At 48.4% G+C, this 27,741-nt stretch overlaps 2 protein-coding genes across 8 annotated transcripts in view; one reads left to right on the top strand and one right to left on the bottom strand.

Moving 5' to 3' along the window:
- Positions 1-9,952, top strand: part of PRDM11 (PR/SET domain 11) — an 89,084-nt gene extending 79,132 nt beyond the window's left edge. For all 6 annotated transcript variants that reach the window (XM_021925854.2, XM_021925853.2, XM_021925852.2 and 3 more), the window contains one exon: positions 896-9,952. In XM_021925854.2, the coding sequence (XP_021781546.1) occupies positions 896-3,060 (2,165 nt within the window). In that variant the 3' untranslated portion in view covers positions 3,061-9,952. The remainder of the gene's footprint in view (positions 1-895) is intronic.
- A 5,200-nt stretch (positions 9,953-15,152) lies between these two features.
- Positions 15,153-27,741, bottom strand: part of SYT13 (synaptotagmin 13) — a 45,974-nt gene continuing 33,385 nt past the window's right edge. For both annotated transcript variants that reach the window (XM_009186238.4, XM_003909988.4), the window contains exons 4-6: positions 27,339-27,640; positions 21,293-21,422; positions 15,153-19,258 (exon numbers count right to left, since the gene is read on the bottom strand). In XM_009186238.4, coding sequence (XP_009184502.1) covers positions 18,954-19,258; positions 21,293-21,422; positions 27,339-27,640 — 737 coding nt within the window. In that variant the 3' untranslated portion in view covers positions 15,153-18,953. The remainder of the gene's footprint in view (positions 19,259-21,292; positions 21,423-27,338; positions 27,641-27,741) is intronic.

The following is a 27,741-nucleotide window of genomic DNA, read 5'->3' as shown; positions in this document are numbered from 1 at the left end:
GTGTGTGCTGTGTTCTTGACCCGTTGCCTTTCTCTGGTGGTCCTATTGGTGTCTTACCCCAAAGCCCAATTTCTAAACCCAGTCTTTCTCTCTCCCCAGTCCCAAGCAGGGTGTCGCACTGGAGAGATCTCATGGCTTCCCTAACTTAGTCCAGGAACACAACCTTGTTATTCTCTCCCTGAATTTCTGTCCTGCCACACATGTTCCCCAGCCTGGAGTTCTAGAAGGATGGAGAGTGAGGGGATCCAGGCCATTCGCCTGCATGGCTTTTCCCTATTCTGTTGGCTACCTGGATCTCTAGAGTTGGTTGACAACTAGGGAGGTTTTCCAGTTCATATCTGCAGCTGAGGGAGACTGTTTACATAGCACTTACTCTTTTAACCACATCCCTTAGCTCAGAATGAGGTGTTTCGTGTATTTAAAGCATGCATCTGAACTAAACTGCATTTTGATCCTGAAATCACTTGGGGCCATATCCAAGCTACTTTTGTTCACATTAATGAAGGGTAAATGAATCCCAAGTTCTTGTGTAACTTTGGAATGTGTGATGTGCTTTTCCTCCTCCATCAGATCTACTCTCCTAGCTTGTACTGTCCAGTTGATAGGGGGCATTTAAATCCCTCAAATACCCACACATGGAGGGTGAGGCAGGCAGCCTGGAGCCTGGTGGGTGTGACAGAAGGCAACCGTGGATAATCCACAGAGAGTAAAAGTCACATGGGCTAGCAGGAGTGCTCATAAACTAATTCTGGGCTGGGATTCAATCTGTCATAGGCTTCCATGGACTTCTGTTTCCACGGTATGGCACCTACCTTCCAGGAATGTTTCCTGTGGATTTTGGAAAAGCCTGTTGTTTCCACCAGGTATCAATGTTTCTTTCCCATTTGTTTTTCAGCCTCAGAGAGCATGGTCTCCGGCCCCGCCATCATGGAGGACGATGACCAGGAAGTCGATTCAGCAGATGAATCTGTCTCCAACGATATGATGACTGCGACAGATGAGCCCTCCAAGATGTCATCGGCCACCGGGCGCCGAATCCGGCGCTTTAAGCAGGAATGGCTGAAGAAGTTCTGGTTCCTGCGGTACTCCCCGACCCTCAACGAGATGTGGTGTCACGTCTGCCGCCAGTACACGGTGCAGTCCTCACGCACCTCAGCCTTCATCATCGGCTCCAAACAGTTTAAGATTCACACCATCAAACTGCACAGCCAGAGCAACCTGCACAAGAAGTGCCTGCAGCTGTACAAGCTCCGCATGCACCCGGAGAAGACAGAGGAGATGTGTCGCAACATGACCCTGCTCTTCAACACCGCCTACCACCTGGCCCTGGAGGGCAGGCCCTACCTGGACTTCAGGCCCCTGGCAGAGCTGCTGAGGAAGTGTGAGCTCAAGGTGGTGGACCAGTACATGAATGAGGGAGACTGCCAGATCCTCATCCATCACATCGCCCGGGCCCTGCGGGAAGACCTGGTGGAGCGCATCCGCCAGTCACCTTGCCTCAGCATCATCCTGGATGGGCAGAGCGATGATCTGCTGGCCGACACGGTGGCTGTCTATGTTCAGTACACCAGCAGCGACGGGCCCCCGGCCACAGAGTTCCTGTCCCTGCAGGAGCTGGGGTTCTCTAGCACAGAAAGCTATCTCCAGGCACTTGACCGGGCCTTCTCGGCCTTGGGCATCCGGTTGCAGGATGAAAAGCCAACCGTTGGCTTGGGTGTAGATGGAGCCAACATCACAGCCAGCCTCCGTGCCAGCATGTTCATGACCATCCGCAAGACGCTGCCCTGGCTGCTGTGCCTGCCCTTCATGGTGCACCGGCCCCACCTGGAGATCCTGGATGCCATCAGCGGGAAGGAGCTCCCATGCCTGGAGGAGCTGGAGAACAACCTGAAGCAGCTGCTGAGCTTCTACCGCTACTCGCCACGGCTCATGTGCGAGCTGCGGTCCACAGCGGCCACACTCTGTGAGGAGACGGAGTTCCTAGGGGATATCCGCGCAGTGCGCTGGATCATCGGTGAGCAGAACGTCCTCAACGCCCTCATCAAGGACTACCTGGAGGTGGTGGCCCATCTCAAGGAGGTCAGCAGCCAGACCCAGCGGGCGGATGCCTCGGCCATCGCACTGGCCCTGCTGCAGTTCCTCATGGACTACCAGTCCATCAAGCTCATCTACTTCCTGCTGGACGTGATCGCTGTGCTCTCGCGCCTGGCCTACATCTTCCAGGGCGAGTACCTGCTGGTGTCCCAGGTGGATGACAAGATCGAGGAGGCCATCCAGGAGATCAGCCGGCTGGCTGACTCCCCTGGAGAATACCTGCAGGAGTTCGAGGAGAACTTCCGAGAGAGCTTCAATGGGATCGCCATGAAGAATCTCAGGGTGGCTGAAGCCAAGTTCCAGTCCATCAGGGAGAAGATCTGCCAGAAGACCCAGGTCATCCTGGCTCAGAGGTTCGACTCCCGCAGCCGGATCTTTGTGAAGGCCTGCCAGGTGTTCGACTTGGCTGCCTGGCCCAGGAGCAGTGAGGAGCTGATGAGCTTTGGCAAGGAGGATATGGTGCAAATATTTGATCACCTGGAGGCCATCCCGACCTTTTCCCGGGATGTCTGTAGGGAAGGGCTGGACCCCCGGGGTAGTCTGTTGATGGAGTGGCGAGAACTCAAGGCAGATTACTACACCAAAAATGGCTTCAAAGACCTGATCAGCCACATTTGCAAGTACAAACAGAGGTTTCCACTCTTGAACAAGATCATCCAGGTTCTTAAAGTCCTCCCCACTTCCACCGTTTGCTGCGAGAAAGGCCGCAATGCCCTCCAGCGAGTTCGCAAAAACCACCGCTCCCGCCTGACCCTGGAGCAGCTTAGCGACCTGTTGACAATCGCTGTAAACGGACCGCCAATCGCCAACTTTGATGCCAAGCGAGCCCTGGACAGCTGGTTTGAGGAGAAGTCTGGGAATAGTTATGCGCTGTCCGCAGAAGTCCTCAGTAGGATGTCTGCGCTGGAGCAGAAGCCAGCGCTACAGACCGTGGACCACGGGACGGAGTTTTACCCCGACATTTAGGAAGCTGGCACTGCAGAGTTCACTAAGCTGTTGAATATTTTTTTAATCTATGCTCATAAGCTTTGATATATTATATAAATATATATTATATTATATTATATATATATATATATATAAACTCACACTGAAAATTTTTAAAAACCAAGGTGACGTGTCCACCAGAAGCCACTGGGAGCTTTCAGAAAGGAAAAATGTTGGAAACTGACTCTTGTCTACAAAATTTGGCAGCTGCAACATACATGGCAACTCATTTTCACTCACAGAAGCACGTGCTGGGGCCTCCTGTGTTCCCACCTTACTGTTCGCCAACAGCATAAGCTAAAATGACAGGTCTCTGTCATCACCTTTAGGTAGCTCATTTTGTTTATGTTTTCACTTGTGGGTGGCGGGGCTCTGGGTTTGGGTTTATGTTCTTGCCTTTTCTTTTTTCATTTGGTTTTATGATGGGAGGGAGCTGCTCGGCCTCCTCATTGACATTCTGGTCCGGCTGAATCAGATCTCTGACTTAAGCCAGGGTGGGTTGTCTGTCTGGATTGGGGGGATTGACCTTTCTCCCTCTCCACCTGACTTCAGCTTGAGATCTTTTTTTATTCATTTCCTGATGAGGGTTCCTTCACTGTCCTACAAACAAAAGTGTCGGTCAAACTGTGACACTGCCACACCTCACCTCTGTTGCCTCGTCCATCCCTGGGTTGTGGATCCCTTCCTTCCAGCCCCCCTAGAAATTCACGATATTACCCATTATACTGAAGGCAGCATTGCCTCACCACCGAGCTTGAAATCCTGGGGAAGGGAGAAGGGGTGAGCTTTTAGCATTCCTGTTTATACGAGGTAGAGGATAAAACAATACAATTCCATTCCGATCCAGGGCTTTTGGGGAGATAAAGAGCCAAGAAGTCCAGACCCCAATAGGGGAGTGATTTTTGGCTAAAAAATAAGTAAAATGAAAAGTACGTATTCGAGTTACATTATTTATACTCTTTCTTTATAATCATATCATATGTTGAGGGTTTTCTTTTTCTTTAATAATCAAGAAATGCCTGCTATAGTTCAGTGGCAGGAGGTGTCAATGCAAATTGTGCCCTGAGTTATACATAACTCAGATGAGAGTCTCTAGAGATGTGGTCCTTCTTTTGCAGCAAGGCTGATAACATGCTCCATGGTCATAGGAAACTGGGGAATGTGTCTCTGCCTGTAAACTCTTCCTTTTTTGAACAGGATAGAGATGTCCTAAAGAAATGGAGAAAAGAAGAGAGGACTCTCAAGGCATCAGCCTACACACACACACACACACACACAATCACAATATACAATATAAGCTTTAGAAATAGCCACTTGCCTACTCCCTGGGGCAAGTAGTGTTTTAAACTAGAGGAGTCTGATCAATGCTCTTTCATTCATTTAACTACCGGTATACCTCGCAAGGGAGTTTTAAAAAATGTGCGTGAGCTGTTAAAAACTTCTGTTCATGTTTCTACATCTGATTTATGCATATTTTATATGCAGAGATCCTATCACGTGGATGCAGGTCATTTTGGGGTGGGGGGAGGAAGATCTGAATTATATACACGTGGTCAGTTCTGCTGAGAGCTTCATCTCTTGGTTGGCAGAGGGTGGTGTGGTCTGGCCACAGGCAAGGCCCCAGTGTCTTCAACCTGCTTGGTTCAGACATTATAAAACTGTGGTGGCTTCCTTCCTTCTTGGTTTATGTTGTCTCTGAGGCCTCATGCCACCGTTGAGAACCATAGTGGAAATGTCATCAACACTGAACATGTTATAGCCCTTTCTTTGTCCCACCAGTCCCTTCATCCCCCACCAATCCCTTCCCCTTCACCCCCATGGTCTTGGTGCTAAGATAACTTTAGAATCATTGCTGCTAGTCAATAGCTTTTCATTATATAAATATATTATATATATTATATATTATTTTTGAAACATTTTTGTTTGTTTTCAACAGTGATGTAGCATGTTAGAAAAACAAAACAAAACAAAACAAAAACCTGGGCTCCTCCAACTGTCCCACTGCCAGGCCTCATATGCTGCCTTCTTCAACAAATCAATGCACCCCTGCCTGGTGACATCCACCCCACCCTCCACCCCAGTTGCACACATGCTTCCCCACCCTCCTCTGAGCAAGAAGACAGTTAGCAGGAACGAGCAAGGAAAGGCTGAAAGCCCCCTTCTGAGGCTCTGAGGTTCCCAGCCCTGTTCCACTTCCCCACTTTAAACTGATGTCTCCCTCCATCTGCTCCTCCATCAGGGTCAAAACCTAACTGTGGTCAAGTGGGATGCTGTTACAAAGCACCAGGTCCCACGGGGCCCAGCCCCAGCCTCGGGACTTCCTGTCCCCTCACACATGCAAACTGCTGTGTCTGGGGAGTTTCACTGAGCATTGCAGAGACAAAGAAGGGTTGAGGGCAGAGATGGCTGGCAAGACAGGGCTTGGTGAGGGCAGAAACAGTAGGTTGGGATCCTTTCTTCTAGCCAACAGTTGCCTTACACCTTACATTGGGTAATGGGTAGGGAGGAGCAGGCCAAGGCTCCCACTCATTTGAAAACCAGGAAGAGAGAACCAGTGTCTTCTTGAGCACCTGGTCAGTTGGGGCTACGCTTTTTCCTCTCAAGAGATCATGGCCAAAATGAGCTAAAATCTTCAGCTAGAAGGGGTAAAGCTTATGAGCCAGTGCCAGTGCCTACCCTGTAGCCCCTGATAAAGCTGAGAGCAGGTGACCTGCTTCTGGCCTAACAGAATGAGCTGCTAGGCACAGCATGCAGCTGCAAGGGTCACCTCCTCAGCTGGCCAGCAGACCTTGCAAAAGCTAACCTCTCAGGTGGTCCTGAAGTTAGGTTAGGGCATCCCTGAAACTCTGGGTGCTTGTGGCTTCTGCTAAATTTAGCCATGCCAGGGCTGTGGCAGACACTCTGTAGGCCACATTGCCTTGGGACAGGGAATAATTTGGGTGATACACCACTGCAATTTACACGGGGTCTCTTCTCAGCTTGGATGTTCCCTGGGAGGCCCAGTGCTTCTGTCCTGTGAATTCTGCGTGTGATTACCCATGATTTCTGTCATAGGCATTTCTCACTGTTCTGCTTGCTTGAGAAGGACTTGGACGGATAGGACACTCAGAGTCTAGCCCAGGGAGCCATATGCTTGGCTACCCTAATCTCCCCTTGATGTGTATACAGAACTGTGGAAAAGCAGTTGGTGCATCCCAAACGTGGTTACTTCAGACAAGACAGAGCTCTTTAACTCAGTCTCTGGCCTTAGGAGTGATGACTACAGGCTTAGAATGAAATGTGTCTCGGGCTGAGACTTGACATAACTGGGCTGGCTGATTAGTGACTTTCTTTGGCTCATGGGGATGGTGGGAAGTGAGATCAAACTTGAGGCCCAGGTTTGTGGCCAATTGTGCCAAGAAGATACCTGGCAGAGCCTGGGAGCCAGGGCCCTTATGATTAACATTATCTGTTTTTCCTTCATGGAGGACAAAATAAAAGATCCACTGCCATCTAGTATCTGTGAAACATGAGGACAGCCCAGCCATGTCTGTAACTCTTGCCATGTCAGAATACCCAAGTTTTGCCTACCTGGTTGAATATGAGAGTCCAGGCATCAACAACAGCAGTCTTATTTAATTTTTTCAATGACTGGCCTTTGACACCTTGTGATGCTGGGCACATCCTCATTTCCCCATTCTCACTTGGGACTGAGAGCAGACTCCAGCTCTGGGGTCCCTGGATGGCAAGGTTCAGTGCTGGGCCCCGGAATCTATGGCACTTGGAGGTCTCTGACCTCAGCCTCTGCCACATGTTTCCAAGTTGAGTTCTTTTGCTGAACCCCCTTCCCTTGAGTTGCTTATGCCAACCCTTTAATTTGGGAAAAGGACCTTGTAATTACTTAAGGTAATGTTTAAATGTTTTCCATTCATTTGGAGGTGGTGCCAAAAGCGGGGAAAGCACGCAGAAGGCTGGAAACGGTAGCTGACAGCCTGCCGTGGGCCCACAGCCCTGGCCCAGCCTGCACTGAGGGGCTTGTGCCATGTTACTTGATCACCTGGAGCCTGATGGGACCCAGGAGGTAGCCTGAGGGGTTGAAGTATAACTTCCCTCTTCTGGATGCCCCCTTTCACTTTTCCTTCTCCCCGCTCTGGGAATAGGAGGTCTAAACCTAGGTCTGCTTTTGGCTTTCAGTCTGGGTTGATTTCCAAGTAGAATTCATGCTTTTTCTTGGCCCATAGGTCCAACTTTTGGCAGAAGGCACTGGACTTGTGCCCCTTCCCTGCTTCAAGAGGCAGATCTAGCCAGGCCAGGCTGGAACAGCTGAAACAGGCAGGCCAGGCCTCTTCAGACAAGAAAGGGTTTTCAGAGGGCAGTGGTGCACCCATTCCAGACACCAGTCTTCTGGGGAAGTGGTGCTGTGTCATGGGTTCTAGTCTGGCCTCTTCCTCGGTCCTCAGGAGGACTCAAGAGACTGGCACAGCCTTTCTGCTTGGAGGGAAACCCATCTCCCACTTGGTGGGGGCCCTTCTCTTGCCGTCTGTTGGTTAGGGTGCTTGAGCCGAGTGGATGGTGCTGTGATATTTTTAAGGAGCCTTTGAGGCAATCTTTGCATGTTAGCCAGAGGGAGAAAAAGTGCCCTTTTGGGAGGAAAATGGTACACCCCTCCGCTTCCATCTGGCACTCCCTTCCCCCCACCCCCGCAAGTGGTATCGCCCTGGAAATACCTATGCAATCCAGTCTCCCTAGGAGAGAGTGCATGGAAGCAGGGGTATGTGCAGTGTAGAATACAGATGCTACAGCATATATGTTGTATATATGGACATATACAGTATGTATACACACAGAGTAAGAGAGTAAATCACGTCTATATATCTATAAATAATATCCTATATATTTATACATTTCTATGTTTTAAATAGATATAAAAATAGAGTCTATAGAGCTGGGAGAGCAGTGGGAAGCCTGGCGCTGTGTTGTGCAAAGGGGGAGGGAGCACGGCCTTCGGAGAGGGAGCCGGGGAAGGCCAGCAGGCAGGGTTGGCTGGCAAGGGGGCCTCCTACCCGGAGTGTTGGAGAGGAGAGTGGCTGGGTCCCGGCTCGCTCCATGCACTTTCTCTCCTTTTCCACAGGCTTGGTCTGAGGTTGGAAGGAGATACCCCCTGAGCTCCAGCTGAGGTGCCCCCTACCTCTCCCCACCCCCACAGCCTACACTTAGGCGGTCACTGCTGCTTGGCAGTAGGACGTGGTCTCTGACTCCTGGTGGAGGGACCACTGCACAAACTCCTTCAAAACCCTCTCCCACCAGGACTGAGCAGCGTCGGTGGCAATAGGAAAGGTGCAAACTGGATCAAGAGCTGGTCCAGGCAAGATACCGCCCCTGCCCTCTTAGATGCTTCTGCTGCCCCTAGAGGCCGAGCCGCTGAAGTGCAGCCATCCTGGCCTCCCTCACCTGCTCAACCACTTTCGGGGAGAGGACGCGGGCAGCGTGAGCATCGCCAGGCAGCGCTGCCCACCATCCACAGGCTTTCTGGCCAGGGCAGGTGGCATCAGCTAGCAGGAGACGGTGGGAGAGACATATCTGCACACTCATAAATTCAATGGCAACTCCAGTCCAGAAGCAGGGCTTGGGCCCAGCCCGCTCCGCGCAGCAGCTGCTGCTGGCTGTACTCAGGACAACGCTGTTTCCCCTCCCTCACAGAGGCCCGGTGGCCCCCTACCCCACTCCCGCCGTAACAGGCAGGTTTAGTTCACGTACACTGTTCGCATTCTGTAACTTGAGGCAGAGGCTGAGCCGGGATGCCCCAAGCTCATCCACTTTTGTTGGGGAGGGCGCCTCCCTGGGTTTATCACCAGCTCCCAGCCCGGGCCAGGCAGGGATGTCTGGGGGCCACGCGGGGGCACCGGTGCAAGCTGGCAACATGACGGAGGGCTTGTGCAGCCCTGACGGGACCCAGAAGCCCATTTGCTCCCAGTTTCCTCTCTCTGTTTTTTTCCTCCTGGAGGTAGGAGAGAGGGCCTGACCAGGCACCCGATGATGGAGCAAAGGCAGCTACATGCTCCCTCTCTCCAGACCAGCCTTCCGTCTTTGGGGTCCGAAGGGGCATTTGCTGCCATCCTGAGCCTCCTCTGCCCCTGTCTTGCTCTTCCCCACCATCCTACAAGTACCTCAGTCTCCAGCAGGCCCACCCCTCCACTTGCAGCCCAGGGCGGGTCTGTTCTGCCAATGCCCACCTCCTTGAGCCACAGCTAGCTGCCAACTGGGTCTTGGGACACTCTGCAGTACCTGGCTCAAGAGAGACCAGGCCGGGCCGAGCCTTCTTCCCACTGCTGTGGACCAGACCCACGGCCAGGGGATGGGCATCCCCAGGTAGCAATCCCACAATGCACTGTACCTCAGAGAGAGAGCACGCCAGGGGCACCAAGGGACCGAGCCCTCCGTCCAGAGGGGGACAGCGGTCACAATACTGCTCACCAAAAGACAAAGGCCAGGCTGCCCTCGGGCACCCCTCAGTCTTCACTTTTGTCTCTCCGGAAGAACCAGCAGTCTGATTCCGTCTATTTCAGCCCCCGTCTCTCTCCTCTCCACCCCCACGCTGCTGAACCGTTTTCATGTCAATCACAAAGGAAAAATAGGTGGGGGTGGGGGGAAATACCTAGGAGTCTATTATCACATATTAATATGTTAATACTTTCTTTCTTTAAAAAACAAACCTCTTGATGTTATTATTTTGCAGACTACGCTTTATAGTACCTGTGTGACGGGACCTAGAACACTGGATACAAATAGAGCTATGTTGGTTTATCATAATATGTACGCAGAAACTTTCTTTTTGTCATATTATCCTTGTAATGTAAGAAGATTGTTAATAAAAGCATTTAAATTTACTCACCACGGTCGAATTGCTGCCTCCTTGCCTCTATCCCCGGCCTGTGCTCTGGTTGACTCAGAACGGGCCCCACCACAAGGGCTCAGGTGTCAGGATAGGAGTCTGCCTGCTGCCAGGTTGGAAGGAACTAGAAGAGGCCACTAGCCCCTTCTTGCTGCTCTCATTGTTCCCCCATTAGAGTCTCTTTCCAGCAAGTAACCTACGTGCCTCGCCCACCAGGCAGGCCAAAAGAGGTGTGACCGAAACCGTTTAAAATAAATCTCTCTGCCCCCATATGCATTCATCCCACAAGAATCTCCCGGAGGCAGCACACAGGGCTGTTGCAGATAAACTGTTGTTCTCATTCTCCCTCAAACTGCCTGGCATGGTTCTCTACTTGCAGACCTGGTCCCTGGAGAAGGGTCTTTCCTCAATGGTTTGTCACTGGCACTGGTATAGGGGTGATGAGTGATGCTTTCCCCACATCGTTTTACAAAGATGAGCATAAATCCAGTGAAGACGCATACTATGTTTTAATTTTTTCCTCCTGAGCTGCTCGGTCCTCCTACTCCTGTTTCCCTGCCCTGCCCATTTGTCTTCCTTTCAGGAGCCTGCCTTGTTCCTTTTTCTTAACCTCTGTCTTACCATTTTCCTCCCAGCCCTTGAACGCTTCCTTCCCGTGGTTGATCACTCAGAGGCCTCCTGTTGTGAAAGCCACTCTACAGACCCCATGGAATGGTCTAGTTTTCTTCTTCCCAAAGAAGGTGTAGGGAAAGAAGGAGCAAAGAGACATAGCTGTCCACGTCCAATCAGCCCAAGTGAACCAGGTTCAGCCCCACCCGCTTCCTGGGCTACACAGATTTGACCCACCCTTTGCAGCAGTATCTGGAACATGTTAATGATTTCATCACCAGGAAGCAAGGGAAGGAAAGTCTCCCCATTTGCACTTCACCATGAAGTTGGTCTCCCCAAACTGGGGCTTGTAGGAAGTGATAAGGGGCTGAAGTCTATTCCATTCCCTTCCTCCCTCTTCTCCCCAGCTTCTCCTGTCCCTCCTTCCCCAAGATTCAAGGGCGAGTTGAATTCAACCCAGAGAGGACTCGGGAGAATGACCAGCTGCCTGAAGACCTGAAAGGCTACCATGCAACAATTTCTAGAATGATCTTTTAAAACATAGATTCAGTCATGGCATCTTCTCTGCCTAACACCTTCCACTGGTTTCCCACTGCCCTTAGAATTCAATCCAAACTCCTAATTATGACCCATCTGCCCTGCATAGTACAGCCCTGCCTACCTCCCAGCCTCATCTTGTCCTCCCCTGCATTGGGCTCCAGCCACACTGCCTTCAACTCACTAAGCTCTTTTCTACCTTGGGATCCTCTGATGCCATGGGCCCTCTGCCTGAGATAGCTTTCCCCAGATGGTTGCATGACTGAACTCTTCTCTTTTAGGTCTCATCTAAAATGCAGCCTCATCTAAAATCCAGCCTCTCTAAACTGTGTAATCACTCTGTGTGTGTGTGTGTGTGTGTGTGTGTGTGTGTGTGTGTGTGTGTGTGAGAGAGAGAGAGAGAGAGAGAGAGAGAGAGAGAGAGAGAGAGAAACAGAGATTGTTTTATGTCTGTCTTCCTCTTCCATATTGTAATGCCCACAAGGGAAAAGCTACATAGTGGGCACTTATTCAGTGGGTATTGGAGGAATGAATGAACTTAAGCCACTCCTGATAGAAGTGCAACCCCTGCAATGCTGTATTGGTCACAGCTGAGGTCCTAGGTTCTTCCATGTTGCCTGTCTCTCTATCTTGGTTTCCTTCCTTGATCAGAAAAACCCTGCACCTGACCTCTGCTTACATCTAACCTTGACCCGGCCACTACTCCACAATGCTGGAGGTTGTTCCCATGGTACTCACTTGAGTTCCCCTCCATTCCAACTTGCTCTTGCCCCTTGGACAGTGTTCCGCCCAATCCAGTCAGGTGTCTCCTAGTTCCTGTATGAAAGAGAACTTTTCCAGCTCCTTCCGGCTTGATGATTCTCAGAGTTCATGGTTCCAGGTAGCATTTTTAAGCTACTGCCGATGCATGTAAGTGGTCTTCCAATAAAGACCCTGGGCTGCTGCTGTACCCCAGAGTCTGGACCTTTTAGGGTTAGGCAGCCCCAGATTCAAATCCTGCTGTGCTTCTTTCAACCTATGGGACCTTGGACGAGTCACTTATCCTATTCTATCTCTTCGGTGCTTAGCCCAGAGCCATGGTTTATTAGGTGCTGATTATCATTATCCTCATTGTGACCTCTAAGATAAGGGTGAATGAGGTGCTAGGAAGCATCAAGGATTCCTACTGCCATTATCTTTCACCCTGAATCCCTGGGGCTGCCCGGGTGACTTTTAATAGAGTCATTTACACCTTCAACTGGCAGGGATGCCTCTACCTAAATGGGAATCACCATTCTCCTCTCAGAGAGATCCTCAGGGCACCTTGTTCTGCTTCCTGCAGCTCATCTCACCTGGCCCTCAAGGAGAAAGGAACTTCGGAGAGGTTCTGTTTGTTCTGGTTAGAAAAGCAGGTTCCTCCTTGCTTGTCCCTGGTTGGAATCCCTGGGTTTCTGAAACAGGATTTCTGTCATCACTCGTCAACAGGCTGTCCTGAAATACCACGAAAGGGTGCTGGGAAACTGAGCTGGGGAACTATATGCCCTAGCATGGATAGGCTGCATTGACAGGAGACCAAATCTGGCTGAGGATGAGCAAGCACAGGGGCCAAATCACACAGTGGCCACCAGTAGCTCAGTTTCCATGGCAACGTCTGGCTTCTAGAGATAGAGGTGCCTACCTGGGAGAAAGCCCGGCTTCCTCCCATCCTCCTCCAAAGTAGGGGTCTTCTTCTCTGGCTTGGAGAAGCTGCTGAGGTCCCTGCCAGGGGCCATCTGTGCTGGCTCACCTGCAGGAGATGAGGAAGGGGAGCAAGGGGACAGTTCTCCAACACGTGGACTAAGAAAATGCCCAGCTCCCTAAATCCATCCACAGCCACATACTCTGGCTTTATCCTTGCCAGGCGTCTGCCTCAGGAGGGAGACAGAACAGATGCTAGAGTTCAGACCTCCTGAAATGGTGATGCTTCCAATTGGCTCTAAAAAAAAAAAAAAAAAATGAAACTCTTGGATGGAAAATTACCACCAGCCCCATTAGCAATTAAGCAAATGAGAAGAGGCTGATTGAAGCATCAGGTGCCATTGCAGGTTGTCTAGAGGAGTGAGTAGCTGTCAGGAGGGACTGTCAGGAGATCCCAGAGGGGCATTACCAGGCAGGCATGGGGCAGGGAGAGCAAGTACACATGTATGTGGGTTTAATTTGTTTTATGCACAAGATAGGAGGCTAAAGGTATGTGTAAAAAGTAAGTTGTTGACTGGGTGCCGTGACTCACACCTGTAATCTCAGTACTTTTGGAGGCCACAGTGAGTGGATTGCCTGAGTCCAGGAGTTTGAGATCAGCCTGGGCAAAACATAGCAAAATCCTATCTCTACAAAAAAATACAAAAAATTACCCGGGTGTGGTGTCATATGCCTGTGATCCCAGCTACTAAGGAGGCTAAGGTGGGAGGATTGCTTGAGCCTGGGAGGTCGACGATGTAGTGAACCTAGATTATGCCACTGCACTCTGACCTGGGTGACAGAGCCAGACTTTGTCTAAAAAAAAAAAAAAAAGTTGCTGACAGTTTAGGTCACAGAATCACAAAATGTTAAAGCTGGAAGGAGCCTTAGTGATCATTTGGTCCAAATTCATTTTACAGTTGTGGAAACTGAGGCCCAGAGGTAAATGACTTACCCAGGGCCGTGAAGGTGGTCAGTCACAAAGCCAAGTCGGGTTGCAGATTCCCAGCTCCTGATGCAATGCTCTAGACATGAGTCAATTTCATACACAGGAACAGTGCTTGTTATTTGAAGCATTTCAACGGAAAGGCCTTGTATACAGTGACTCATGAACTCTGCTTCCCTCTTCCATTTCTCTTTTATATCAATCTAGACTCTTAAGTATGAGTTTTGGGCTCAGGTGGGCCATATTCATAGTTACCTGTGAAACATAGTCTGCATAACATTTGGCTATGTGGGATAAAACCCACCAATCCTATTTCATTATGAAAATTAAAATGCTAGTTGCCATTAAAATAGAATGTATGTGCATACATAATATAAAATAAGGAATTATATGCAGACTTGGAAAGCAAAGACATCTCATGGCTTTCTTTATGGATTGTTTATCCTATTTAAGAACCTTCTATTTTAATTCTGTGTGACCTGGCTAATTTTCTACTAGCTTTACAATTCAGGCTCTGCCCCTTGCTTAATCCCTCTTCCTCCAGAGGGCAGGGCTGTAGTGGCCACCAGGAAGGCTTAGGATTACAGGACTCCAGGAGTCCCCTTGTCCCTGCTTGCCACCAGGAGTTCATGAGTACCACTGGCTGCTGCTAGATCCTTCCATTGATAGAGTATTTCTTTGGGGAATGTTAAAGAAAGAGGAGTTACTAGTTTCCACCTAATTTTTCTCCCCAGCAATGAAGCCAAATCCCTGAAAAGCCTCATCCAACCTTGGCATTCCTAATTGTATGTAGCCTCTTTGATTCAGTACTCAAGCAAGGCCACCAAGGTACACATACATGCACACGCACAGAGTACTCTATGACTCACTCTATGAGTGAGTTCCACTCACTCCTGGGTATATATCTTAGAAAAACTCACAAAAGTGCACAAGGAGACATACAGAGGAATGTCATAGCAGCATTTTTTGTAACAGTAAAAAAAAAAAAAAGTGAAAGAAACATGTAGATATACATCAACCACATAGGACTGTGGCATATCCATACAATGGAATATCATACATCAGTGAAAAAGGAAATAAACTAGAGCTGCATGTGTCTGCACAGATGAAACGGAAATATTTAATGTTGAGTGAAAATAGTGTGATACAATTTAAATGAAGTTTAAAAACACTTTATGAAACTCAGGGTTTACAAGACATGTAGTAAATGTATGAGGGAATGCCTGGGATGATAAACCCCAAATCTAAGGTCATGGTCTTCTGAGTAAAGGGCACTGAGGGTACTTCAATTGTAGTTGTCAAGTTTTATTAAACATGGCAGTGGTTCATAAGTGCTTATCAGATGATTTCTTCTGCATTTTACATGCCGAAATATTAGGTAAAAAGGGGAAAAAAAATAAAACACCAGGCAGCTGACCCTGTTGGAAATTTTTTATTTACCACTGCAAGGTTTTTGCTCCAAAGTGTCACACCAGACATATGACTACAATGTCTCATGCGTCTTTTTGTGCTTTAGTTCATGACTGCAAAACACACACTTAGCATTTGACAACAGGAAACACAGAGGGCAGAAACAAATCACAAGGACTAGTTGGTTTAGGCTACAGCCACCTTTCACCCAGGACTCTTTTACATCCAAGAGAAATGGACCCTGAATAACTGGTCTCCTAGCTGACTCTCTGTGCCCAGCTGTGTTTGGGGTGACTTGTCATTCAACCCACACAAAAAGTTATATCTCAAATCAAAATGGACAGACATATGCAAGGTCTTAATCAATAAGTGCTCAACAAATAGATATTGATTTGATGCAAGAGGTGGAGTCACAGATTAATGAGGGCGGACTCCTATTTTCTACTTCAGAAATCTCTGAAGAAAGAACCAGATCACCTTTTTGGGCAACAGTGCATTCTGAAATGGTCTCTCATCTTATTTTCACCTCTGTCTCACACCCTTTTTAGAAATGCTCACTGACATCGCACAAGGTGTTCCTTTAAAAAATGATGAGATGCTTTCACACAGGCTCAATTACTATAATTTGATAGTAAATTGTCAATGTTTCTGGTACAAGGTAAGCTGATGTAAAGACTACTGAAATATTTTGATTTGGCAGTTTGACATCTCTGGGTAATTTAAAATGCACTAAGATGGGAGTTTCAGTGGAAAAGCAGAGCAATTATATTCTCTTCATCTGTTGATTACATTTACATGGAGAGCAATGAATTGTCATTAGGCAAATAGTAATACTCAATGTCATGAATTTCTAGCCTGACTGCTGAGACATCTGATGCCTTTACCATTGAGAACTCAGCTAGGACTCTAATTTGTATGCCATTTGCAGTGTCTTTTTCTGCCTACTCCGCCAGGCATTCTTAATTCATTAATTAACAAATACATGTGGAGCACCCATGAGACAGCTTTATCCCAAGCACTTAGAATACAGTGAACATAACAGACAACTCTCCTTCAAAATGTATCTCATTTCTGTAATCCCTGCTAAGTGAGTTCAAGGCTGACATCTAAGATGTTCTGTAGTGGAACCTGGCTCCCATCAGGGGCAACCTTTAATTTGGATTCTGGAAGACTAAAACTTGGAGATAAAAAAGAAGAAGAAGGAGAAGGAGAAGGAGAAGGAGGAGAAGAAAAAGAAGAAGAATGAAAGGATGCTTCATGACCGAATGATGATGGGTGGAGTTGATAACTCTGGGATCAGGGGCCCCGCCCAGCCCACGTGAAATTCCTTTGATGGTACTATAACGCAGCTGCATAGATTTATAAGGAGCCATGTTTCCTGATTTTTAGTCTAGAATCCAACTTTTCTAGATTGGAGTAGTAGATGTTACCAAGAAGAGAATGCTCATCAGCTTTCAGCTTGTAGGAAATGTTTTGTTTTCTCTTAGCCATACCAACCAAAGAGAAGAAACCAGTATGGTGAAGAGATCTCTAAAACATGTTATAGAAAACCACTAACAAGTGCTTTCCTAAACAACACTTGGCAGGTGCTGGTCAACCTCATGATGAAGGTTTCCAATTATCCAAAAGACTTTCCATGAAAGAGGGATTCGATATTTTTTCTGTTTTTTTTTTTTTTTTTTTTTTTTTTTCAGAGGATGGGTAGAAGTTATTTCTAATGCTTTTCTATGTCTGTACAGAAAGAAAAAATAATGACCATAGGTTATAAGGTTCCTGCTCAGATTCTCAGGGAGAGGCCAAGTATAACTTGACTTGTTGAAGGAATGAAGCCCTTACCCATCTTGTCTAGGAATTCTGTCTTAGGGCAGTGGATTAGGGTGACATCTGAAAGCCCAGAGTTTTAATGTTAATAGAGAGGGGTCCAAAGGCAGAATCCACGGTTCTGGAAATACCACAATGCTTCCAGCACTTTCTGGGCATTTTCAGCTGCCAAATTAAAGTGAGAAATAGGCTGGGCATGGTGGCTCACACTTGTAATCCCAGTACTTTGGGAGGCCGAGGCAGGTAGATCACCTGAGGTCTGGAGTTGAAGACCAGCCTGGCCAACATAGTGAAACCCCGTCTCTACTAAAAGTACAAAAATTAGCCGGTCATGTTGGTGGGTGCCTGTAATCCCAGCTACTTGGGAGACTGAGGCAGGAGGATCACTTGAACTCGGGAGATGGAGGTTGCAGTGAGCCGAGATCATGCCACTGCACTCCAGCCTGGGCAACAAAGAGCAAAACTCCATCTAAAAAAAAAAAAAAAAAATAGTAACTTAGCTTAAAGATGATCTGCTGGTGGCCTCAGAGTTTGTTTTTAGCCAGGGAGTGCCTACAGGTTTTGAACACTATTTCATCAATTATATCATTCATGGGGGTAGGCTTCCTAGTCATTAGTCCTATCTTATACAGCTGGCCAAACAGGTTCTGAAGGGCAATGTCAACAACAGAACCCAGGAATCCTGGTTCAGGGGTAAGTACTGTATCCACTCAGCAAGGCTCATAATTTAGATTTAATTAACAACGTGGACATCTGTTTAGAATAACAGGTAGGAATTCAAAACCTAGCTGCTGGTTATTTACCCATTCAAGTGAAAACACATTTACCCACTCAAGTGAAAACAGAGGGAGGCATAGTTGCAAAAGACCTGATTTCCTTTTTAAAATTGTCTTTCTTCTCTGCCTACATGTAGCCAGATGTCATAGACTAAGTCAATAACTAAATTCCTCCTGAAGTGACTGAACACTGAGAAGGGACCGGTCTATCTCAGAGAGTCACTTTGGTGATGCTGGTGGGTGTGACACCTAGCAATCAGAACCCAGCCAATGACTCACAGGAGATCCCACCTGTACTTTGTTAGGGATGGTCTCCCCAAGGATAATAGAAACTGATTTTAAGATAAAAACAATAAAATTCATCAATAAAAAGCACAAAATTCAGTCCAAGAGCAGGGGCCTTATGAAACGCACAAATTAAAGTATTAAGAATTAAAATAATTAAATAAAAAAGCCGAGGCCCCAGATTTCATACTGATGGTTGAGGTGTCCAGCATTGGAACTGGCTGCACCATGGTTTTGGGACTCCATCAAGGGCTGTGGCCGAAAACCTGTGTGGAATGTTGTAGAAGGAATTTCTCCAAGTACAGTGCTCCACCCTCTACATCAGCTTGTTAAAAATGAAGGCTCCTGGGCTTCGACCAGGAATACCCACTAGGAATGTCTCCAGGTGAGCCCAGGAATCTGCTGGTGACTCTTCACATGCTAAAGTTTGAGAACTGCCGGGTGACTGCCCTGCATGGTGAGCTGGATTGAACGCTGGCTAAGGTTTGTTTCCACCTGGGCAACCTCTAACTCTAGGAGTTGATCCAGGATACTTTCACGTCCTTCATCATTTTTGAAATGCTTGTTTTTCGAAAAGCCAAATTCTTCTTTGCATCCATGATTCCCACATTTAGCTTTCTCTGCATCTGGCCTAACCCCACCTATAAAACAGGCATAGGAACTGTATTTGATAAGCATCTCTTTCAATAACACAGATGAGCAAAATGCATTCCTCAGTATGACCCGCATATTCCATTTCCACACACTGTCCTGCTCTGTCTTGCTTATTTCTTAGAAACAGGAGTATGATGAGAGAGCCATCCTAGCCTTGCAAACACATCTGTCACTGTCTTCTGGGTGTCAGAATGAGGAAGGGGCACAGAGAGCAGGTTGCAGAGGACGGGTCAGGGCTGTCCAAGAAGGGAGGCGGCCGGGCAGCTGTTTACAGGTGCAGCTGGTGCCACATGGCAATCTGCCGGCGAGGGTTTTTGAGCATCTCCTCCCAGTGGCTGCGCTCAGAGCCCGAAGTGTGCAGGCCCAGGCTGCAGTGGCCAAGCGCACAGCTTTGCCCTGACTCGTCCTGGCCTAGCACTTCCAGCTCCACACTGGAGGCCTGCAGCAGGTCGTCGGGCAGCTCAAACATGATCATCTCGTTCCACACGGGGTTGATCTTGTGCTTGGCTCGTTTAGTCTGCTTCTTCTTCAGCTTCCGAGCCTGGTGCTTCAAGGTCACCTTGACAGAGACATCTGGGGAGGGGCAGAGGGGAAAAAGAGACAGAGAGAAGGGCCAAGAGTGAGTTTCTGGGATCTGGCAGGGCCCAGGACAAAGCTCCCTCCTGGTGCTAGAAAGATGGTATCTCTAACTCAAGAGTTTGGACATCTGTGCCCCATATACCCAACATCCTAGAGGGCTCAGTTTTTCCTTCTGGATACCCCAGCACAGGTCCCAAGTCTATGTGACCATAGAAGGCTCTGCTATAACAGCAGGAAAGCATCCCATCTGGACAATCTGTAATTCAAGGAGTCGATCCAGGATACTTTCACTTCCTTGCATTGGAGATTATTCTCTGCTCCCCCACTGGGCCATGCATTCATTCAACAAATATTAAGTGCCCACCCTATGGCAGGCACTGGTCTAGACGTGGGGATACAGCAGAAGTTCTTGCCCCTATAGAACTTGCACTAAAGTGTAGGAAACAGCCAATACCACGATATATAAGGCTGACCACTGGGTGGCCTGTGATTGGGGCATGTTAGAGTACCAAGAGGGAACCACCCTTTGCTACATGACTCCATATCCCCACATCAAACCAGGTCCATGACAATAGCTCAGGGGTCCTGCAGCTGGATTTTAAACTCAGACCAGAAAAATGAAGCCAGCCCCCAAGTCTTCATCCCCTTGATTCTTGGTCTAAGCAATTTTGTCTGTTATTAAAATAGGAGATCCCCTGCTGGTTGGTTGAATTCTTCTGATCCGTACTTTTTAAAGTTTTATTTGAAGACCCCCAACTTCCTATGGAAGAGGGATGAAGGCAGACTGCCTGTTACTGCATGCTCCTCCAAACTCAGGACACTGCACCAAGAGAGCTGGCCCCGAGGAAATCCACAAACAGGTCACCAGGTGACCTTTCATGTCACATCACAAGGCTGGACTGGATCACTTAGGGTTTCCAAAGCTAATGTGAGAATAATTGTTACTTTGTATTTAATGCTGTAATTATCACCCCTGGGAGGTTAGTTTGTTATTTTTGCAGAGATAGTTGAGAGAGGAAGTGTTGTACTGTAATTGTCCTGACAGGAGCTATAAAAGAAAGCAAGAAGCAAAGAATTGTCTAAAGGGAATGAGAATAAAAGCATTGAACTTTGACCTTTGACTCAGGAAACTGCCAGCAAGACCAACTCTTCTGATTTCATTAGCCCCAAGTCTTTTGCTTGAAATTCAGAATGCAGTGGCAATTCTTTATTTGTACCCTACTATAAATAGAGACTTATTTATATCTTGCTAGGAGCATGTGGCTGCCAGTCCAGGTATTATCTGGCTAGCCGAGGATGCTTTCCTGCTCATATAGGAGAGCTTGCTTTGGTCTCCAAGATGCTGAACCTGGGCTGGGGTATCCATAAGGAAAAACTGAGGCTTCCGGGGTGTTGAAGAAAAGCTTATTTGGGTATATGGGGCACAGATGCCTGAAACCTCAGGCCTCAGCCCACGTACCCACACACCTTCTGCCATCACCCACACTCAGCTGGTATGAGGGTGGCAGTTGGCAAAAGGCTGAGAAGAGAGAAGAGACTGGGGTGGGTGGGGGGAGTGCAGTGGTGGTGAGTTCAGACAGGAGGGGAAGAACCTGGGCTTCCTGACAGCTGCCTGAAAGGTGGGTCCAGCCAGATGTGGTTGACAAAGGCTGGGCCAAGTTTTCCCAACAGCCCAGGCCCTTCACTCCACGGCTATAGTCTGACCCTTGGCTTCTTGTGCTCTGTGGTTAGGGCTGATGGTTCTCATAGTGGATCTCCAAGGAAGGGAGCCCCAGGTGGCTCACACTTGGGTCCTAATGGATGGGATTGGCCCAAGAGTAAACGGATGTGAACTCGAAGAAGTGAGTGTGTCCTTGAAAATCAGTTTGTGAACTTAGGGTGAAGAACACAGCTGAGTATGGCTCTGTAGATGTGCTTATATTCCACCTCCCTGCTTACCTGTGACCATTTCCTCCCAGGCACCACCTCCCTCAGCACACACTCCCGGTAACTGGAGGGGCCTTGGCCATCCTCTCACGTCTCACTCACCCTTCCCCAGGAGCTCCTTGGACTGGTTAGAGTGGAGGTTCTTGGCTTTAATCAGCACCACCAGGAGACGGTTGGCAGCTGGGAGGTAGCTGATGGATAGAAGGACCTCTCCAGCTCCTGCAGATGGCTCCTGAAACAGAACAGGAGACACAGGAGGGGAGTCTCACCTGGGGACGGCTTCTGACCCAGCAACAAATGCTGAAGCTGGGGTCATGCTGGATTTGCATCCAACAGGCATCTTCGAAACCATTTACCCATCAATTCTGGAGTCTCCACCCTTGCAGAAGAGAGCAAGGCACAGAGGAATTCTATGTGGCATGCGCTTCAATAGCAATTTCTTTGTTTGCCTCCAAATGTGATTTTTCACATACCATATAGTCAAATCCAACATACAAAACAGAGCAAAGAAATGCTACTCAGAATGCAGCAGGGGGAAGGAGGCCAGAATTCCCCATTACCCTTCACCTTCCACCACCCCCAAGCTCCTGGGACACCTCTGTCCTCTAGGGCCTCAGAGAACAGTTTCAGAATCCCTGCATGGGCCCATCAGGTTCCTGGGGCAGCGGGAGAGTTATAATTCATTACTTTGTTTGAAAAGATAGTTCCTCCCAGCTCCAGGAGGTTGCTTCATCGACAGAGGGACCAGTAATGTCAATGAAGTGCTGGGGCATATGACGGTAGATCATGCCCAGAGGCAACTGGCAATAACCACATCTCGAAGGAGGTGATGCCCTGTGAGGCATCCAAACAAACACATCTATCCCTGCATGCAGCTTTAGAGTAATTCTCCTGAAATTCCTACAGGAGTTTGTTTGGAATTTCAACAAATCCATCAAGGGACAAGAACCACCAAAAGACACCTCCCAGGAGGTGGGTGTTTGGTTGCAATCCAAGCTCTGGGGAGACCTGGCGGGAAAGAGAAGGGAGTGTGTGGGCAGGGATCAGCTGAAGGTCGGAAGTCTCCTCTGTTGAGCAGGAAGAAGATGCCCTTCCCTCGAAATTCCAAAGAAGAGGCAGATATGTGGCCTGCTGTGCCAAGATGGAGAGCGGGGAGTGGGAGTGGGGGAAGGGCCCATGGAAGCTTGTCTCTCCAGATGTCACAGCTTTCAGTCCTGTGCCCCTTCCCTCCAGGTTTGTCCCTCTTTCCCAGCTGTGCAATGAGGGTAATTCAGTGAGGTCTGGTACCAGGCTGGGGCCCTGGCTAACAGCCACCATGGCTTCCTAAGCATCCTCCCCTCCTGTCACACCCAGGATGTCTGTTCATCCATCCTGGACCAGGCACTCAGAAGGGCTGAAATCAGTTTTTCTTTGCTCACTGTGACCTCTCTGGATTCAGTCATTCAGCAAGCATATGTAATGCACCTACTGTATTCCAGACGCCATAATTAAAGCCATGAACTCAACACAATCAGCCTCAAGGAAGCTTGCAGTCACATAGGGAAGACAGACAGGAAGTGATTAAATATGTAACATTGGGCAGCATTAAATGCTATGAAGAAATATAGATATCAGAGGATGAAGTGAGAAAATGCATATAGCAAGTTCTTAGTAAAGGTCATAAATTACAATTCTAATGACAACAGTCAAAACAACACTTATTACTAATCCAGAACAAGAGTAATGCGAGCATAGACTCTAGACCAGATTAACTGGGTCCAAGTTCCAATCCTACCATTGTGATCTTGGGTAAGTTACTTAACTTTTCTAAGCCTCCATTTCTGCATGACCCCAGTGATTCCACAAGTTTTGAGGGACTGGTCATATGAAGAAATGATTTGGGAGCCTCAAAGGATCTTGGTGATGAAATGAATGATAGCAGCTAACACTTACTAAACGTTGTGTGTGAGATGCAATTACATGGTCCATCCCACTAGAAAGTAAGCGCCACTGTGGCCTCTGTTCACACTATGCAACCCCAGCACCTGGGACACAGTGGGCACACAATAAACATTTGTGAAAAAAGGGTAGCACATCCCATTTATAATCTTGACGACAACCCCGAGAGGGCTACTGATTTTGTTCCCATTTTAACATAAGAACCTGAGATTCAGAAAGGAAACATCGTTGCCAGAGGTCACATAGGCAGGAAGTGGCAAAAGCAAGCCTTGGAAAGGAGGTCCAGTCTGATAGCAAAACCTAACTCCTGAATCCATGGCTCTCCAGCTTTCTCAGTTGACAGCCCTTCCCAACCCTCTCATTTCACAGTGAAGGAACTGAGGCCCAGGGACTTGTACCAGGCACCCAGAGAGATGTCCATAGAGTTGGGATGGGCACCAGCCTCCTGGCTCATGGTCGATTATTAGAGGGCCACAGGTAGCCCGGGCTATAGCCACAGGGTGACCAGACTTGAGTCCTCTGCTCCCTGCAGACCAGGTGAGAGGAGTCAGCACCTGTTGGCCTCTGCAGGGATCTTCACTTTTGCATAGGGTGAGGTTTGACTAGCCTAACCAGCTGCACGTAGCCAGACAATTTCAACAGCACCTGCTCCCTGGGCACTGCTGCTGAAAATACTTGCGGACTAAAGTAATCCTTTCTTTCTTCTTCCTTTCCCTGGTTTTCCCTGGTTTTCTTTCTCTCAGGTCTCAGTGAACCATGCAAGACTGCCCTTGGAGGTTAATATCCAGAATCTACAAAGAATGTAAACAAATTTACAAGAAAAAAAAAACAAAACAATCCCATCAAAAAGTGGGCAAAGGATATGAACAGACACTTCTCAAAAGAAGACATTTATGTAGCCAACAGACATATGAAAAAATGCTCATCATCACTGGTTATCAGAGAAATACAAATCAAAACCACAAAGAGATACCATCTCACGCCAGTTAGAATGGCGATCATTAAAGTCAGGAAACAACAGAGGCTGGAGAGGATGTGGAGAAATAGGAACGCTTTTACACGGTTGGTGGGAGTGTAAACTAGTTCAACCATTGTGGAAGACAGTGTGGCGATTCCTCAAGGATCTAGAACTAGAAATACCATTTGACCCAGTGATCCTATTACTGGGTATATACCCAAAGGATTATAAATCATGCTACCATAAAGACACATGCACACATATGTTAATTGCAGCACTATTCACAATAGCAGACTTGGAACCAACCCAAATGTCCATCAATGATAGACTGCATAAAGAAAACGTGGCACATATACACCACGGAATACTATGCAGCCATAAAAAAGGATGAGTTCATGTCCTTTGCAGGCACATGGATGAAGCTGTAAACCATCATTCTCAGCAAAGTATCACAAGGACAGAAAACCAAACACCGCATGTTCTCACTCTTAGATGGGAATTGAACAATGAGATCACTTGGACACACGGCAGGGAACATCACATGCCAGGGCATGTCAGGTGGTGGGGGGCTGGGGGAGGGATAGCGTTAGGAGAAATACATAATATAGATGACTAGTTGATGAGTGCAGCAAACCAACATGGCATATGTATACCTATGTATCAAACCTACACGTTCTGCACATGTATCCTAGAACTTAAAGTATAATAATAATTTTAAAAGACTGCCCTTGGAGTGGGTTGCCCTGTGAGTCCCTCTTGATGCACATGGCACTTTTGGCTGAGTATATTCCAGCTAGAACTGGGCACTGTGGGCATGTCTGTTAACCCATTCTGGCCTAGAGAAGAAAAACATCTGAGCTGCAATGACTGAGGGCTCCACTCACCTTGTTCAAACCAGCCCATCAGCCCACACCCTCTAGCTGGGGCGAGGGGATCCCTGGCCTGGACTTCCAGCTTTCTCCTGCCCTATACACCCAGAAGTTCACCTCCTACTTCTAACTCCATGCCACCCTCTGAGGTTGTTCACATTTGTAGTAAACAGGTCAGTGATCAAAGCAGTTGTGAGTATGTATTTGCAGAACAGAGACAGCTACAGAAAGTATGATAATTATTAGGATGAGCTATGAGGTCAGGACTTCATCTTAATTACTGTTGCTGTGTCCCTAGTTCTTGGCACAGTGCCTGGCACATGGTAGAAACTGGGCAAGGTATTTGCAGAATGAATGAATGAGTGAATGATGGCTGCTCTTCTAGGGGGCAGTGAGAGAAGCTGCTAGGTGCCTGAGACTTCTTCCTAGATTGGCTGGATTTCTGCCCTTTGGGGGCTGTACCAAGTCTCAGAGCCCAGCAGGGGAGTCTCTGCATCTCGAGAGAAAGCTAGTTTACTAGTTTAATAATCCTAAGTATTGATTCCTTCTCCCAGGATCCCCATCTGTGATTCCACAGAAGTCCCAAATCACACACTAACTAGAGAGTGGGCTTTGGAACAGCTGAGTTCTATCTGAGAGTGGCTGTGATTTTTCTGTCAATTTTCTGAGCCTGGGAAAGAGGAAAAAATGGAGCAAGGAGGAAATCATAGCAAAAAGAGGAGCAGGCAGTGGGTGAAATGTACTCTTCCCTCCTGCAGTCTGGGTGTCTATTCGGAAAGGTGCCTGCTGGCCACACCTCATACTTGTCAGGTGGCTTTCATGGCAAGTAATGAGATAGCACAGGATTTCGAGTCAGACCAACTCAGCCTCAGGGTCTGCTGTTTCCTGGCTGTGGGACCCTGTGTGGATTCCTGAACTACTATGACCATCCGTTTCCTCACCTGTAAGGTGGATAGTCATGGTGTCTCTCTCACCTGGTTGATTTGGGGAGTGGCAGCACTCAGGTAGAGTCCTAAGCATAGCAACTGATACACGGTGAGCATTAAAAAATAGTGCCCTTGGCCTGGCGCGGTGGCTCACACCTGTAATCCTAGGACTTTGAGAGGCCGAGGTGGGTAGATCACAAGGTCAGGAGATCAAGACCATCCTGGTCAACATGGTGAAACCCTGTCTCTACTAAAAATACAAAAATTAGCTGGGTGTAGTGGCATGTGCCTGTAATCCCAACTACTCGGGAGGCTGAGGCATGAGAATCACTTGAACCCTGGCGGCAGAGGTTGCAGTGAGCTGAGATCACACCACTGCACTCCAGCCTGGCAACAAAGCGAGACTCTGTCTCAAAAAAAAAAAAAAAAAAAAAAATAGTGCCTTAATCAGTATTTTTCTCTTTGCTTTAGCACGAGGGATGGCAAACATTTTCTGGAAAGTGCCTAATAATACCTATTTGGGGCTATGCAGCTTATACAGTCTTTAGATCAGTTTAGCACTGCCCATCTGGCTGAGAGACTAGTCACCTAGAAAGTTCCCTCAAGGCACCACAGTGCAGGCCCTTACATGAGGCTTTGACCCAGGGGCCTAAGCAACTACATACCGTCTTGTAGCCCTGACCTTTCCAGACCCCCTTGCTGTCTTGGCCCAAGGGGAACAATGATCTGCTCCCCAAGGGTCCCCAATCTTGAGGGCTGCGGCATCTCAGAAGACCCTTCTTTCCCACTCGTGGCCGCCCAACAGCAGATATGGGGAAATCATCCTCAGTCTGGGGATTGCGTGGATCACCGGGCTCTGGGCCTGCCCCCAGCCCTGATTGCTCCTTCAGAGCCCAACACACAGGGCCTTCTAGAATTCTTTATCAGAGCACATTGGTTAGGTCGCTCTTCCATGGCTCAGAGTGGAACATGTCAGATATCATCATCATTTGTCTGTGCCAGTTTGTCCCCTAGTCTGTACACTCCTGAGTGGTGGAGCTCCACCCTTCCCCGCTTCATGCTCACCTGCACAAAGGAAGGAAGGTAGAATGCCCTGCAGTGTCTGGCACATAGTAGGAGCGCACAGAGTATAACTGGATTGAAATGAGGACAATACTTCATAGCAGTAAAGGTAATACACGCAGCATGGCATTTTCCACGATGGCAGAGAGAGTCTTTGCATGGCAAGTTAGAGCCAAGACTAGGAGCAGATACTAGGGATCCCAGATCCTGGGCCATGGGTCTCCTCTAGCCCTCTGCTCCATTCAAGACTCCAACCTCCCTTCCAGCCCCAAGCCAGGGAGGTCTCTGAGGCTTGTTCCCTAAGACTTGGCCTAGAGTTGCTAGGAGGACACCGGGTTCTGCCATCCCAAGCTGCACTGGCAAGTTTTACCTTTCTCACCCAGGGGTAACCCTACCTTCGCTGAAGTCTTCAGCTCACCCCACTGGGCAGCCCCTAGAGGCACAGATGTCCCGTCCAGGCCCAGGCAGAGCTCCCCGGCTACACTGTGGCGGGAGAAGCGGTCGCAGGTCCTCAAGGTCAGCGTCAGGGTGGCTGTGGGGAGCTCCTCCTCCGCCAGGGGGAGCACCAGGCCCTCCTCCCAGGTGGTGTGCAGCTGCCGCTTCTTTAGGGCTGTCTGCGCCTCCACAGAGCCAGTCCTATTGGCCACACTCCCTTGGACATAGCAGTCACAGCCTCCATCATGGTTGCTGGTCACAGCTGCAGGCAAGGAGAACAACACAGGCATGGGACTTCCTGAGGACAAGTGGAGGGGGCAGAAGAATGCCTTGCTTAGGGCTGTGGAATCCAACTTAATGATG

The sequence above is a fragment of the Papio anubis genome, chromosome 12, assembly GCF_008728515.1.
Source record: "Papio anubis isolate 15944 chromosome 12, Panubis1.0, whole genome shotgun sequence".
NCBI lineage: Eukaryota > Metazoa > Chordata > Mammalia > Primates > Cercopithecidae > Papio > Papio anubis.
The sequence above is the reverse complement of the archived record's forward strand: the minus strand, read 5'-3'. Positions and strand labels throughout refer to the sequence as shown.